We start from the raw sequence: 13,670 nt of genomic DNA, 5'->3' as shown, positions 1-13,670 counted from the left end.
GGGGGGGGGGAGAGCTGGGCTCCTGGAGGCACCCTCCCTTCAAAAACGAGTGTGGAAGGGGACAAAGGAGGCTCACAGTGCCGAGGGGATCCAGAGCCAAAGAGGGCGACCAGTGGCCAATGGTGGGGTGGAGGAGAGGAGAAGAGAGATATTCCCAGGGGGTTGGAGGATAGGACTCCCATTGCAGGCTCCTGAGTGGAGAAGGGAGGAGCTGGACTAGAGAAGGGGGAGGAGGGAGTAAGAACTGTGATGGGAAGAGAAGAGACAGCTGGGGAGGAGGTGGATTGAGGGGGCAGAAAGGAAGAGAGACATATGGGAGCCTCTTCCCCCATGCCTGACCGACCGCTTCTCCCATTTATTGTGTCCCTTAGAGATCAGACTACAGTGACTGGTGAGGTGGCTGCTCACAGCTCAATGCCTGTGCTCTGCCCAGAAGCCCCACCGGCCATCCTGTTTGGCTGCTGGACTGGAGGGCTGGGTTACCATGGCAACCGTGAAACCAAGGCAGCCACAGGCAGACCTAGCTGGGCCTCTGCAGCAACTGGGCTTGGCGGTGGTGGTGGGAGGGAGAGGATCCATCTGGCCCAATGCCCGCCCCTCCACCCCATTTCTATTGGCTCTCCAGAACTGAGATGTGCCACTCAGCTCCTAGTGGGGACTTCCCAGTTTCTCTCTCCCTCTCGCACATGCACAGTAGCCTGAAACAGGAATAAAGAATGAACACTTCTTACATTGCAAGAACATTTAGCCAATAGCATTAGAGTTCTGCCTGGACTTCAAGTTTAATTCACAAAAGCTGCACTCTCTCAGCTCCTTGCCATCCCGAGAAAAGTCTCACCTCAGCTTGCAGAGAGGTAGGAGGTAGCAGGGGCACCCTATGCAGGTCTGCGGGCTGAAGCAGCCTGGAGAGAGCAGCAGGGACCAGTGTGTGCTCATGAAGAAGCCAAGCTTCCTCCCCTGGGCTGCTCAACCACTGCCCAGGCTGCCCCTTTGGTGAGGTCATCTTGGGGACTTCTTGGGGAGACCATTAGGACTCCCACACTGGGGAGATGCCGGAACTGGAAAGGTGTCAGAAGTCATCCAATCCAAATGAGGAATAAATAAAGTAACTGAGGCCCAGGAAGCAATCGATTTGCTCAAGGTGACAGAGGGATCCCATGGAAGAGCTGGGACTAGCACCAAGTCTCCAGACTCCTGCTCAGGGGTCTCTCCCAACCCACAACACCCACCCTCAGGCGTTTGCTGATCTGGGCCCTGAATGCCACTGGGTTGGGCAGGGAAAAAGCATTTTGGATAGAGTTCCTAGTCTGGCTAGCTACTGGGTATTGAAATCTTGAAAATGCAGTAGTCCTAAAACGGGGACGTTACAAGCCTCAGAATGAAAATACAACCTCATTGCTAATTACAGCCTTAATGCATTACAGGCTGAAAATCCTGAATTAAAAACTAAACTGAGGGGGGAGCCGCACCACTCCACCACCTCCCATTCACTGGGTCACCACACTTCCACCTGCAGAGCTCAGTGTGCTAGTCCTGTGGGCTGGGTTTCTGTGGACCGTGTGAGAGGAGGGGACCTCTCCCCCAGAAAATGACCAGCATCTAAACTCGGGCATGCCTTGAGGGTCCTGGAGGTTTGGAGTATTTGTGTGGTCATACAGGGAGTGGCTGGGACCAGAAGGCTCTCTGTGATGATCCAATGAACAGTGCAGCCGCCTCCTGGGTGGTGCGCCCCACTCACCCACCCGCCTCCTACAACCACCCCGCGCCCCGAGCGGCTCAGAGGAAGAGGTGGGCGTGGTCCCCGGACCCTGGGCAGCTGGAGGTCAGCCGGTCACAGCGAGCCTTGTAGAGGTCGCGCTCCCGTGCCAGGCGGGCCACTTCGGCCCGCAGCGCGTCCAGCTGGGCGGCCAGGCGGGCGCGCTCGGCCTCCAGCCCGCGCCGCTGCTGCAGACGCTTGGAGCGACAGGCCTGAGCGTAACCGCGGTTCTTCAGCGTGCGGCGCCTCTGCTTCAGCCGCAGCGCCTCGTCGCGCCCGCAGCCCCGCAGCTGCCGGTTTAGCTCCCTCACAGACATGGAGACCAGCGCCGCGTCCGAAAACCGCTCGGCCAGCTGCGGAAGGAGAGTGCAGGGACCGGGTCAGCGCCGGGTCTCCGCGCCACCCCGGCCCTGCTCTCGGCAAAGCTCCGCCCCCGGCTCCCACCTTTACCAGAATGCTCGCCCTTCTACCGCCGCGCAGTCCAGACCCCGCCCCGGGTCCCGACTCGCCCCGCCTCCCCGCGCCCCCACTGGCCCTTGCCACCAGACTCGCGCCCCGCAAGGCCCGCCCCACGGTGCAGGCCCTGCCTCCCACGGTCAGGTTAGCCAATCGCGCGCCTGAGCCCCGAGCCCCTGTCCGCGTGCTGCCGCATCCGGCTCCTGGCCGGGTGTGCCCAGCGGACCTGCGCCCTGACAGACCCCGCCCTTCCAACGTGCCACGTCTCCCAGTCCTGAAGGCCACAACCCTGTGACCCTCAAAGGATTTGGATTACATCCTAATGCCCTCAACACCCCCGTCTGTGTCCATAATTAATAGGATGTGTCCCGATCCTTCCTGAGAAGGTTGGGGCCTGGGGAAGCACAGTCTTGAAAAGGCCAACCTGAACCACTGTCTTCGCCCCGCCCCATTCTGCATGCCACCTCTTCCCTGGTTTACGCACTGGGTGTCTATTTACCCCCTGTAACCGCCTGTTCCCCAACTCAACCCTTACTCTTTGGGTCCTCTTCTATCTTCTCCCTGTTCCTCCTGGTTCAGCCTACTCATTTCTCTCCATTTTGAAAAAAGAGAGAGGAGCAGAATTTAGTTTTCTCTGGTTTTTTTCAAGGGCCCTTCTTCCCTTCTCTTTTTCCAATGTCCAGTCCATAAGCCTCTCCGCGAACTCTCCTTGCTCTGTCGGGCTGTCCCTCAGCCCAGCTTGCTGATCACTCACCTGGGCATGCTGGGCTCCAGCCTCCTCGGGGCTCCCTGGGTAGTAGCCGTGGGGACCCTCAACAGGGACTGGGCCCTGAGCCTGCAGCAGTTCCACCGCCTCTTCAGGACTCAGTCCCAGGGCCTCCCCAGCCCCCAGCTGCTGCTGCAGGGTTGCCAGCCAGTACAGCTCCTCCAGGCCTGGCCGGGGGCCCTCTGTGGCCCCCATCATACCTGGTTCACTGAAGGTAGGTGAAGGAGGCACTGAGCTGTAAGGTGTGGAGCCCAGTGAGGCTGTGGGGGGGCCAGACCGCCCTTCAGAGGGCTCCCGCTTTACCTCAAACTTCATCAAGTCAAAGTCATTGACATATTCCATGGCCAGGGGGCTAGGGGGCAGTGCCATTCTGGGGCTGGGCTGGGAGGAGTGCACCTGCAAAAAAGAGGAGCAGTCTGGAGCACATAGAGGCTGCCTGCCATCCCCCTCCTCCAAATCCCTCTTCCCCCAAAGCCCAAGAGCCCTGGAGCCAGAGTTCTGGAAAGCCAGAGTGATGGTGCAGCCCTGTTTCCTGCATAGTCACCTCCGGGCCGAGGGCACCCTTGCAGGTGGCAGGGGCTCCTGATAAGGGACAAGCAGCTGAAGGCCTAAAGGAGCAAGAGGACAGCACAGCCTGTTGCCCCAATGGTGCCTCTGGAATCTATAAAAAACAAGAGCAATATGGCAGGGCTCCCAGCCTAGTACTGAGACATGCTGAGAGGCTCTGTCATCTCAGGAGGCATCATTCCATTTCCAAGCAATTAAAAAAATTGCTTAATTAACTGTGACAGAGTATGTGTATATTTTAGGACAGTGGGAAGGCATGTGAATTTTAACAATACTGTGCTGTTATACTTCTACTTCTCAAAGCACTGAGGATAGCACCTTGCATATGAATCCCTTTTATATGAGCAAGAGCAAGAGACTTTATAAGGAAAAAGAAAGGTCCTAGAATTAGTTAGGGTTTTTTTTGTTTTTGAGACAGAGTCTCACTTTGTTGCCTGAGTTAGAGTGCCATGGTGTCAGCCTAGCTCACAGCAACCTCAAACTCCTGGGCTCAAGTGATCCCCCTGCCTCAGCCTCTCCAGTAGTGGGACTACAGACATGTGCCACCATTCCCGGTGAATTTTTTCTATATATATATTAGTTGTCCAGCTAATTTCTTTCTATTTTTTAATAGAGACAGGGTTTCACTCTTGCTCAGGCTGGTCTTGAACTCCTGAGTTCAAACAATCCTCCTGCCTCGGCCTCCCAGAGTGCTAGGATTATAGGCATGAGCCACCACACCCAGCCTAGAATTAGCTTTAAAAAGATCAGGACTGAGTGGTCACTATCTGTCCTCAAGGCCAATCTCTCCAAGATTGACTTCCGTCCTATTCAGAACTTGCTATGTTATATGAACTTGAGCATATCACCTTTACCTTTCTGACTTATTTTCCCTTCTGTTCAGTCAGGCTTTTTTTTTTTTTTTTTTTTTTTTTTTTTTTTTTTTTTTTTTTTTGAGACAGAGTCTCACTTTGTTGTCCAGGCTAGAGTGAGTGCCGTGGCATCAGCCTAGCTCACAGCAACCTCAAACTCCTGGGCTCGAGTGATCCTTCTGCCTCAGCCTCCCGAGTAGCTGGGACTACAGGCATGTGCCACCATGCCCGGCTAATTTTTTATATATATATCAGTTGGCCAATTGATTTCTTTCTATTTATAGTAGAGACAGGGTCTCGCTCTTGCTCAGGCTGGTTTTGAACTCCTGACCTTGAGCAATCCGCCCGCCTCGGCCTCCCAAGAGCTAGGATTACAGGCGTGAGCCACAGCGCCCGGCCCAGTCAGGCTTTATAACATGTCCCAAAGAGTATTCTGTGGAACACTAATTCTGAGAAATATCCTTGAAGATAATTTTGAGAAACGTTGTCCGACCTCGTGCAGATTCTCAAAGCACAAGAGCATATTTAAACCAAGAAATCCTTCAGTAAACCATCCATTCAACTTCAACACAGAGTGTCCCAAACTTGTGTCACCAAGAAACTCTCCTTTCTGTTAGCAACCGTGTGATCACGTGTTCACCTGAGGAACCTCTGAGATGACCTCAGAGACCCTTCCGAAAATCCCAAGCTCTTGCCCAGCTCCCGATTCCAATAGCCCATCCCCACCTCCACAAGGGGCAGGGCAGAGAGGGCCCATCCCCAGGGCTTAGACTTTGGCTCCATCTCAGTGCCCAAGCCTGGGTAGCCCTCCTTCCAAACACATCTCAGACCCCAGGCCTCTCTCTTCTGTCCCAACGAAGGGTTGCTGTCCTCTCTATGGAGCTTTGAGAAGATGGAAGGGATGGAAACAAAGGCACGGATTGAAGGAACTGGTCCTGGGCAGGAGGAGACAGTGAGACACAGAGAGAGATGTCCAGGGAGAATTGTATGTACAGGGAAAGGTAAGTGGGGAGAGTTGTTCATCTTTCTGATGTGATAGCAGCAAGGGGACATAAGCCAGTTGGGGTGGGAGTGGGACAGGGCACAGAGTGTGAGGATTGCTGAAAACAGACAACAGAGAGCAGACAGCAGGTGCTGGAGAAGGGGACTCTGGATGAGAGGCCTGGCACCCAGGTGGGCCCTGGACATACTCACTTTAGGGAAGGCAGAGATGATGTGGTCAGCGCCAGAGCCAGGCAGGCACAGCTTCCCCAGAGACTGGAGGCTCCATGGAGCAGGGCCTGGTGCCTCTGTGCTCAGAACAAGGGGGCTGCAGGCACAGAGCCCAAAGGGCATTCTTAAAGGGCCAGCTCTCTGAGGTCATCTGTGGTCCTCAGGCCTCCAACCAATGAGGAAAGGGGATCATTTGCATATCTCACTGGCCCAGGGGTTTGGGGGCATGGAGAGGACAAGTATGCCTGTTCTTAAAGAAGCAAAGGGTTGCCTTCCCCAGCAAAGCTCCTCACTGAACAGACTACCCAGGTTCCCACCAGTTTCCCAGACTACGGAGGGCCACATGGACCCCAACCAGCACCCCTGCAAGTAAACACAATGCTCAGCCCTCTGCCACTTGAAGCCTGGGCCTGGGCCAGACAAGCTCCCAGAACTCTTGCCTTCCAAAGCCCCTCATTAGTGTCTTTGGGGAATACAAGCTCTCCTGAACCCACTCTCACCTGGACTGTTGGGTCTCAAGGTTTTCAAGAATGCTCACATTTCTGCCCTTGCCCCACCTTCACCCTGACTGGCCTTACACCCCTCTTAGCCATCACATCAGAATGAAAAGCAGCTTTCCCCGGGGAGAATCTGCAGGACTGGGCCATCCCATCCCCAGCCTCTCCCACTCTTGCCCCAGGACAGGCAGACCAGCTTGGGAGAAGGAGAAGAGAGAACAGGGAACTCTGCTCCTTCCTTCTGGGCCACTAAGGAACACTGAAATCTAGTTACCACCCATCCATCAGAGACACTTTTGTAACTGCCCTCACACGCCCTCACCTTCTCCCTGTGTGTGTCTCTGCCCCTCTCTCCTCCTCACTCACTCATTCTAGTTCCCAGATGGCTGGGGGGTGACCTACATTTTCAGCCTAATCCCCTAACACCTCTTAGAGCTATCATCCTCAAGTAGGAGTTGGAACAGGGATCCTAGGAATTAGCCAAGGAGATGTTTAAACCTGTCCGAAGCTGTTTAAATAGGGTCTGTGCTAGAATAGAACTCCAGGAGTTAAAAGCTATTCCCTACCTTCTGAGGACACCTAAATATTCCCATGGGTTAAGGGTTCTCTTTCCCAACCCAGAGAGAGACATGGACGTCTGTCAGCCCCTAGGGTCATCAGTTATAAAAAATACCTCCCAGCCTTAGGTGTTGGGGAAGAGCTGATAGATGCAATTTATCGAAGTTAGTGGTTTTCAAAATGGGATCCTCAGAGCAGCAGCATCAGTATCACCTGGGGATTTGTTCGAAACACAATTTCTGTGGTGTCAAGTCAAACCTACTGAATCAGAAACTCTGGGGTGCAACCCAGAAATCTGTATTTTAACAGGCCCTCCAAGCAATGCTGATGTGCACAAAAGTTTAAGAACCCTGGTCTACAAAATGTCTATAGTCAACCCAGCTTCCCGTGTGTGTGTGTGTGTGTGTGTGTGTGTGTGTGTGTATTTTCTCTCCTACCAAGCTCTCTACACACATATTAGAAGACCTAGATCAGATGACATCACTCTCTTCCTACACCTGAGCCTTTGTTTTATGGAGCAGTGACCATCATCATCATTCAAATAAAAAGGCTTCTGTGTGTGATTGCCTGATCTAGTGCTGAATTCTTTGAAAAATCAAAAAGCCTAAGGTCCGGGAACCAACCACAAAACGGGAACAGGGATTGCAGAAACAGGTAACCACACACAAGCCTGTGGACTGTAGCTCTAAGGTAGACACTCAGAAAAGAGACGCTAGAATTTCCCTCGTTGAGGAAGGAATGGGAAGTGTTGAATGCAGGCCGTTTTTCGTGCACGCTCTGGCCTGGCCAGACACTTGCCCCCACCCAGCAGCTGTCAGATCTGCTCTGATCCCCTTGTTTACTGGAGGGCTCAAAGGAGGTGGGAGGGCTAAGCCGCTAACGAGCTAAGAGAGTCAGACTAAACAAGCTCAGGTGAGTTGAGCTGCTAGGGGCTCAGACCAGGCACCACTAACTGGGGAAAGGAGTCAGAGGAGTGAGGCCCGGACTCAGGACAGGCCAGAGGAAAGGACCAAGGGGACAGAGGGGGGAGGCTGCGGCAGCCAGTGGGGACCCTGAAGGTGGAGCCCTTCCCAGGGGCTTACTTGGAGATTCGGAAATAAATATTGAGACTGACTGGCTCAGGACATCTGAGGACAGGGAAATTGGGATGAAAAAGATGAATCCAAGGTGGTCTCCAGGAATGACAGAACAGAGGAAGGGAGGAGGCTAGGAGACTAGCTAAGGAGGCAGTAGGTATAGATCCGAGAGAGAGGGCAGAACAAGTCAGAGGTTCCACAGGGATTTGGGTTAAAGGGAAAAAAGGGGCCAGGCAGTGGCTCACGCCTGTAATCCTAGCACTCTGGGAGGCCAAGGCGTGTAGATTGCTCAAGGTCAGGAGTTTGAAACCAGCCTGAGTAAGAGCGAGACCCCATCTCTACTATAAATAGAAAGAAATTAATTGGCCAACTAATATATATAGAAAAAAAAATCAGCTGGGCATGGGGGCACATGCCTGTAGTCCCAGCTACTCTGGAGGCTGAAGCAATAGGCTTGCTTGAGCCCAGGAGTTTGAGGTTGCTGTGAGCTAGGCTGATGCCATGGCACTCACTCTAGCCTGGGCAACAAAGCGAGACTCTGTCTCAAAAAAAAGAGTTTGAGACCAGCCTGAGCAAGAGTGAGACCCCGTCTCTACTAAAAATAGAAAAAAATTAGCTGGACAACTAAAAATATATAGAAAAAATTAGCCGGGCATGGTGGTGCATGCCTGTAGTCCCAGGCTGAGGCAGAAGGATCGCTTGACCCCAGGAGTTTGAGGTTGCTGTGAGCTAGGCTGATGCCACAGCACACTAGCCTGGGCAACAGAGTGAGACTCTGTCTCAAATAAAAAAAAGAAAGAGAGGGATGTAGGCTCATGGAAGAGATGAGCAATGGGTCATGGGGAATAAAAGAAAGAGAGGAAGTCTTCCAAGAGGGGACCAAGAAGGGAGTAAGGGACAGCAGGAGAGGTGAAGAGGAGCAAGAGACCAGAAGAACAAAAGTGACAGAAGATAGGGACAGAGGTTTCCTGGCAAAGTAATAAGAGAAAAAGGAAAAAAAGAGAAGAGAAAAAGGAAAAAAAGAAAAGAAAGATAAAGAAAAGATAGGGACAGAGGGAAGTAAGATTGGGGACCAAGAGCTAGAATCCAATGCTGGGGAACAGACACATAGTTAGCTGCAGAGGAAGACCAGTGGCCAAAGGACAGGAAGGTAGGAAGATATGGACAGAGGGATATTGGACCATGAGGAAAGAGGGCTAGGCAGGCAAAGGGCCTGCAGGAGTAGGATGGAAAACAAGGAGGAAAGAGGAGAAATGAGACAGAGTCAGCATTCCAAGATGCCACCCCCATCTCCTCTGTCCTGCACCCCCAGTTTTGGAAACCTGTGAGACTAGACCTGCCTCTTGGTATCTAGATCTTCAGTAATAGATCCAAATCCTCAAGCCTCTTCCTGATGTACCTCCTACATTCACTGACAAATATGTGTGAACTAAAATAAAATTTTAAGGCTCCACCAGCTGACTGAATGGACCCCCTCCTGGCCAAGAAGATACCTTAAAACTGAGTTGCCAGCCAAGAGAGGGTAACCAGACATGCCCCATCATAACCATCCCCCTTCTTGTAGATATCCTTTGTAACTCATTGCCAGGCCTAAGGCTATAAGACAAACCTACAGGTCCTCAATTTATATAACAAAATAAACAATTATAACAATATAACAATTTATATATGACCAGTAGCTTGTCTCTGATTAACATACTTCCTTATCTTAATTTAAAACATTCTAAGCCTTTACACAAAGCCTCATTTTTTTTAACCAATTACAAGTCAAAGAGTCTTTGAACCCACCTGTAACTTACAAGGCCCCACTTTGAGATGACCCACCTTTTCAAGCCAAAGCAATGTAAGCCTCCCATGTATTGATTTATGACTTTACCTGTAACCCCTATCTCCCTGAAATGTATAAAACCAAACCGTAACCCGACCACAGCGAGTCCTCTTGCTCAAGGGCATGGCTCTGGGTCATAGTCCTCAAATTTGACTCAGAATTAACCTCTTTAAATTATTTCAGAGAGTTTGGCTTCTTTACCATTGACATACATATTAAACACCTAGTCTGTACTAGGCATTAGAAATACCTCAGTAACTTAGACTGACACCAGCCCTGCCTTCATGGAGCTCACAGACTGATGAAATAGAAAAACATCAAGTGATTGCCCTTAGGCTCAGGCAAGAGTGGCGCCTGCCCTGGGCCCTGTGCTTTTAGAAGGCTCCACTCTGGCCCTCCTCTGGCTGTGTCCCACCCCATGGGTGAGGAGTCCAACCTTTCTCTGCCCATACCCCAGTCTCCTGAAGACCATACTCCAGATATCTAGGAATGCCCTGCCCAACGGGCCCAAGCCCACTTCTAGGGCCCACATGGACCTCTTCCCTGAGTTTGCCCTCTCATGGCTAGAGCATACTGCTGATACATACATCCTGAGGTCCAAGGGGTGGCTGCTTGCAGTTGGCTATGGACACAGTTGGGATGGGCAGACGGAAGGTCCACATGCTTGTACACAAAGCCCCTTGCAGTCCAAGATGGTGGCAAGGGTGGCAAGAGCAATGAGTCCAGCTGAGATCCAGTGGCCAAAACTGCCTCTCCCTACACCAGCAACATTCTGCTGCAGAATCCTGAGGATTCCAAATAAAATCCAAATTTGAACCGGGCCTTCCAGGCCATTATGAAGTATTTATGTTCCAGGTAGAAGAATAAAACATATTTTGTTTAATAGTTTGTTCACTTGAGTTATACATTTTAAATATTTAAACACAAGGTTTGTGGGCCTCTATTTGTACTCTTGCCCCAGGCCCTACATATGTTAGAGATGTGCCTACATAAAAACAAACCACTTTAACTGTGATGAGTGTGCTATGAAGGGGAAGGGCAGAGTGCTATGAGATTTTATTTCATGAAGACTCAATCTAACATGAGGAGCTGGGGGTGCGGGGCGCTATGTTACAGGGACAGGTTGCCTAAGGAAGTCACATTAAACTGAGACTGGTCAGGTGACCCTGCCTGAAGGGTGGAGATTTCAGGCTGTAGGAAGAACATACACAAAGGCTGTAAGGCAGGAAAGAGGTAGAAAGTGTTCACCAAACTGAAAAAAAGACCAATGTAGCCAGAGAATAGAAAGCAAGAAAGGTGGGAGAATTGTGAAGGTGAGGTTGTGAGGTGAGGTTGGAGAAGTTAGCAGAGGCAAGCCAGAGTCCAGCTGAGTCTGTGCAGCATTCATGTGCAGCCTGGTAGGCCACGTTAAGGATTTGGGCCTTATTCTAAGAGCACTGAGAAAGCTACTAAAGGGTTTTTTGCAAAAATAGGGTGTGATCAGATTTGTGTTTGAAAAGATCACGTGGGTACTTTGTGTCTGTGGAGGAGGGCAACAGTGGAATCAGAGTCAGGTTAGGGGGCTAATACAGTATCCAGGTTGAGTCTGGAGAATATCTGCACCTGAAAACACAGCCTGAGCTAGAACCTTGTGTACAAGTGGCTTACTGGGGAGGCCTTTCAAAGAAAGTGAGAGCAGCAGGCCTGGAGAGAGAGCAAAGTTGAATTGCATTGCAGTTGCAATCAGCTAGGCCCAGAGGAGTTCTGGGGCTGGGATGGACCTTCACAGTTGTCCCAGAATGAGGCAAGGGGACTAGGGCTTTGTACCTCTATAACAACCAGTCACTGGATACACACTGCCCCTGGAAAGGGGACGTTGCATTTGCTGAGAACTCCCTTCAGCCACAGATAGTACTCAAGGAAATAGTCAGCTGCGAGCCATCACCAGCCAACACTTAGCAGCTGGGACAATGAGTGCCATGATCTTGAAGTGGAGATCTCGGCTGCTGCCCATCACAGCGTCCACTACGGGTGTCTGTGAGACATCCAAGGGCTGAAACAAGAGGTCTCCTGGGCGGGAGAGTGGAGGGGAATGCAGACCAGGGCAAGGCTGGTCACACCCTGCCCTCTGGTGGCACTCCTTGGACACGGGGCCAGCTGGCGGGCCAGGCTGGGGTGAAGGGGGGGGGAGGTCTTGCAGCAGACAACTGAACTGAACAAAAGTGTGTGGCAGATAAGGGATAATCAGCAGTGCAAGGAAATCCTCACATGAGCCCCTTGTTCAGTCTGCCTAAACCTGAAGAAGTGATGGGGGGGGGGTGGGGACGGGGAGAAGGATTCAGAAACATGGAACTTGTTCATTCTTTCATTCAACCAACATTTATTAAATGCCTATTACAAGCCAGATACTGCTAGGAGCTAGGATAAAAACAAGACTGAAATTTGAGTCCTTCTCTAAAGGACCTAACATTCTAGTGAGGACTATGCAGATGCAAAAGTAACTACAGTATAATAAAGTGTGATAAGTACAAAAATACAGGTATATACATGTGTCACCCGAAAAAAAGACCAAACTCTGTAAAATAATTTTAAAGAGATTTACTCTGAGCCAAATTTGAGGACCATGACCCAGAGCCACGACCAAGAACCCTGAGCAAGTAGACTCGGGGTGGCTGGGTTACAGTTTGGTTTTATACATTTCAGGGAGACAGGGGTTACAGGTAAAGTCATAAATCAATACGTGGGAGGCATACATTGGTTTGGCCCCAAAAGGTGGGCCATCTTGAGGGGGGGCCAGAGGGGCTTACAGGTTATAGGTGGGTTTGAAGACCTGCAGGTTTGTCTTTCGTAGCCTTAGGCCTGTTAATGGGTTACAAAGGATGTTCCCAAGAAGGGAGGGGGGCATGATGAGTCATGTCTGACCTCCCTCCTCCTGGCAGGCAATTTAGTTTTGGGATAATCCTTTGGCCACAAGGGGGTCCATTCAGTCAGCCGGTGGCCAGGTGAGCCTTAAAATTTTATTTTAGTTCACACATGGGATAGAACCAACACAGATTAAATAGATGTTCATTCTAAGTGGCAAACAGAAAAGGCTAATTTATAAGGTGATGTTTAATTTGAGTCCTAAGGGGCAGGAAGAGTTCACAGAACTGCTCTGGAAACTGCAGAGCTCACTATGTAGGAGGAAAGTGAGCAAGGTGAGAAGGTAGAAATGATAACATTGGCAAAATAGGAGTCAGATTATGAAGGACATTGGATGCCAAGTGTTAGAGGAAACCTTGAAGAGACTTTAGGCCTGAGAGTGATATAATCTGATTTTTTTTTTTTTAGACAGATTCTCACTCTGTTGCCCTTGCTAGAGTGCCGTGGCATTAGCCTAGCTCACAGCAACCTCCAACTCCTGGGCTCAAGCATTCCTACTGCCTCAGCCTTTCAAGTAGCTGGGACTACAGGCATGCACCACCATGCCCGGCTAATTTTTTCTATATATTTTTAGTTGGCCAATTAATTTATTTCTATTTTTTTAGTAGAGACGGGGTCTCACTCTTGCTCAGGCTGGTTTCCAACTCCTGACCTTGAGCAATCCACCCGCCTTGGCCTCCCAGAGTGCTAGGATTACAGGTGTGAGCCACCGCTGGCCTAATCTAATTTTTAAATGATAGATCAAGGGAATAGTATAGGATTCCAGGTGTGTGGGCAGACTTGGTAATTAGAATCAAAAGGCTTGGATTTGGATTCCATTTCTCCTGCTGACCAGATGTGTGACTTACCCTCTCTAAGCTTCAGCATCTGCATCTGTAAAATAGAGTTGTTGCAAAACTGAATGAGATTATGCACACCTACTGTCCACACCCCAATGTTACTCCTCTCTCTTAACTCTCCAAAGTGAATTCATGCACATGGGGTGGGAGCAAGGCTTAGTGGAAGGAGAGGGGTGGTGTTTGCAGAGGTGCCTTGGAATCTATCACCTGAAGCCAGGTGAGAGATAAGCCTTGAACTAAGGCAGTGGCCATGGGGATAGACACAGATTTGAGGGCTAATCGTGAAGTACAAATCCAAAGGCACTGGTGTCTGATTGGCTATGGAGGGTAAGAAAAGAATAGTCCAGACTAATTCAGGTTCCC

The 13,670-nt window shown here is 50.8% G+C and overlaps 1 protein-coding gene across 1 annotated transcript; it reads right to left on the bottom strand.

The window, feature by feature from the left end:
* Nucleotides 1-763: 763 nt before the first annotated feature.
* Nucleotides 764-6,447, bottom strand: NRL (neural retina leucine zipper). The gene is made up of 4 exons (XM_076004153.1): nucleotides 6,428-6,447; nucleotides 5,591-5,685; nucleotides 2,967-3,374; nucleotides 764-2,109 (listed from the first exon to the last, which is right to left on the bottom strand). The coding sequence occupies exons 3-4, from the start codon at nucleotides 3,345-3,347 to the stop codon at nucleotides 1,777-1,779; spliced, it is 714 nt and encodes a 237-aa protein (XP_075860268.1). The 5' UTR covers nucleotides 3,348-3,374; nucleotides 5,591-5,685; nucleotides 6,428-6,447; the 3' UTR covers nucleotides 764-1,776.
* Nucleotides 6,448-13,670: the final 7,223 nt, after the last annotated feature.

Source organism: Microcebus murinus, chromosome 6 (genome assembly GCF_040939455.1).
Source record: "Microcebus murinus isolate Inina chromosome 6, M.murinus_Inina_mat1.0, whole genome shotgun sequence".
In the NCBI taxonomy this organism is placed as follows: domain Eukaryota; kingdom Metazoa; phylum Chordata; class Mammalia; order Primates; family Cheirogaleidae; genus Microcebus; species Microcebus murinus.
The sequence above is the reverse complement of the archived record's forward strand: the minus strand, read 5'-3'. Positions and strand labels throughout refer to the sequence as shown.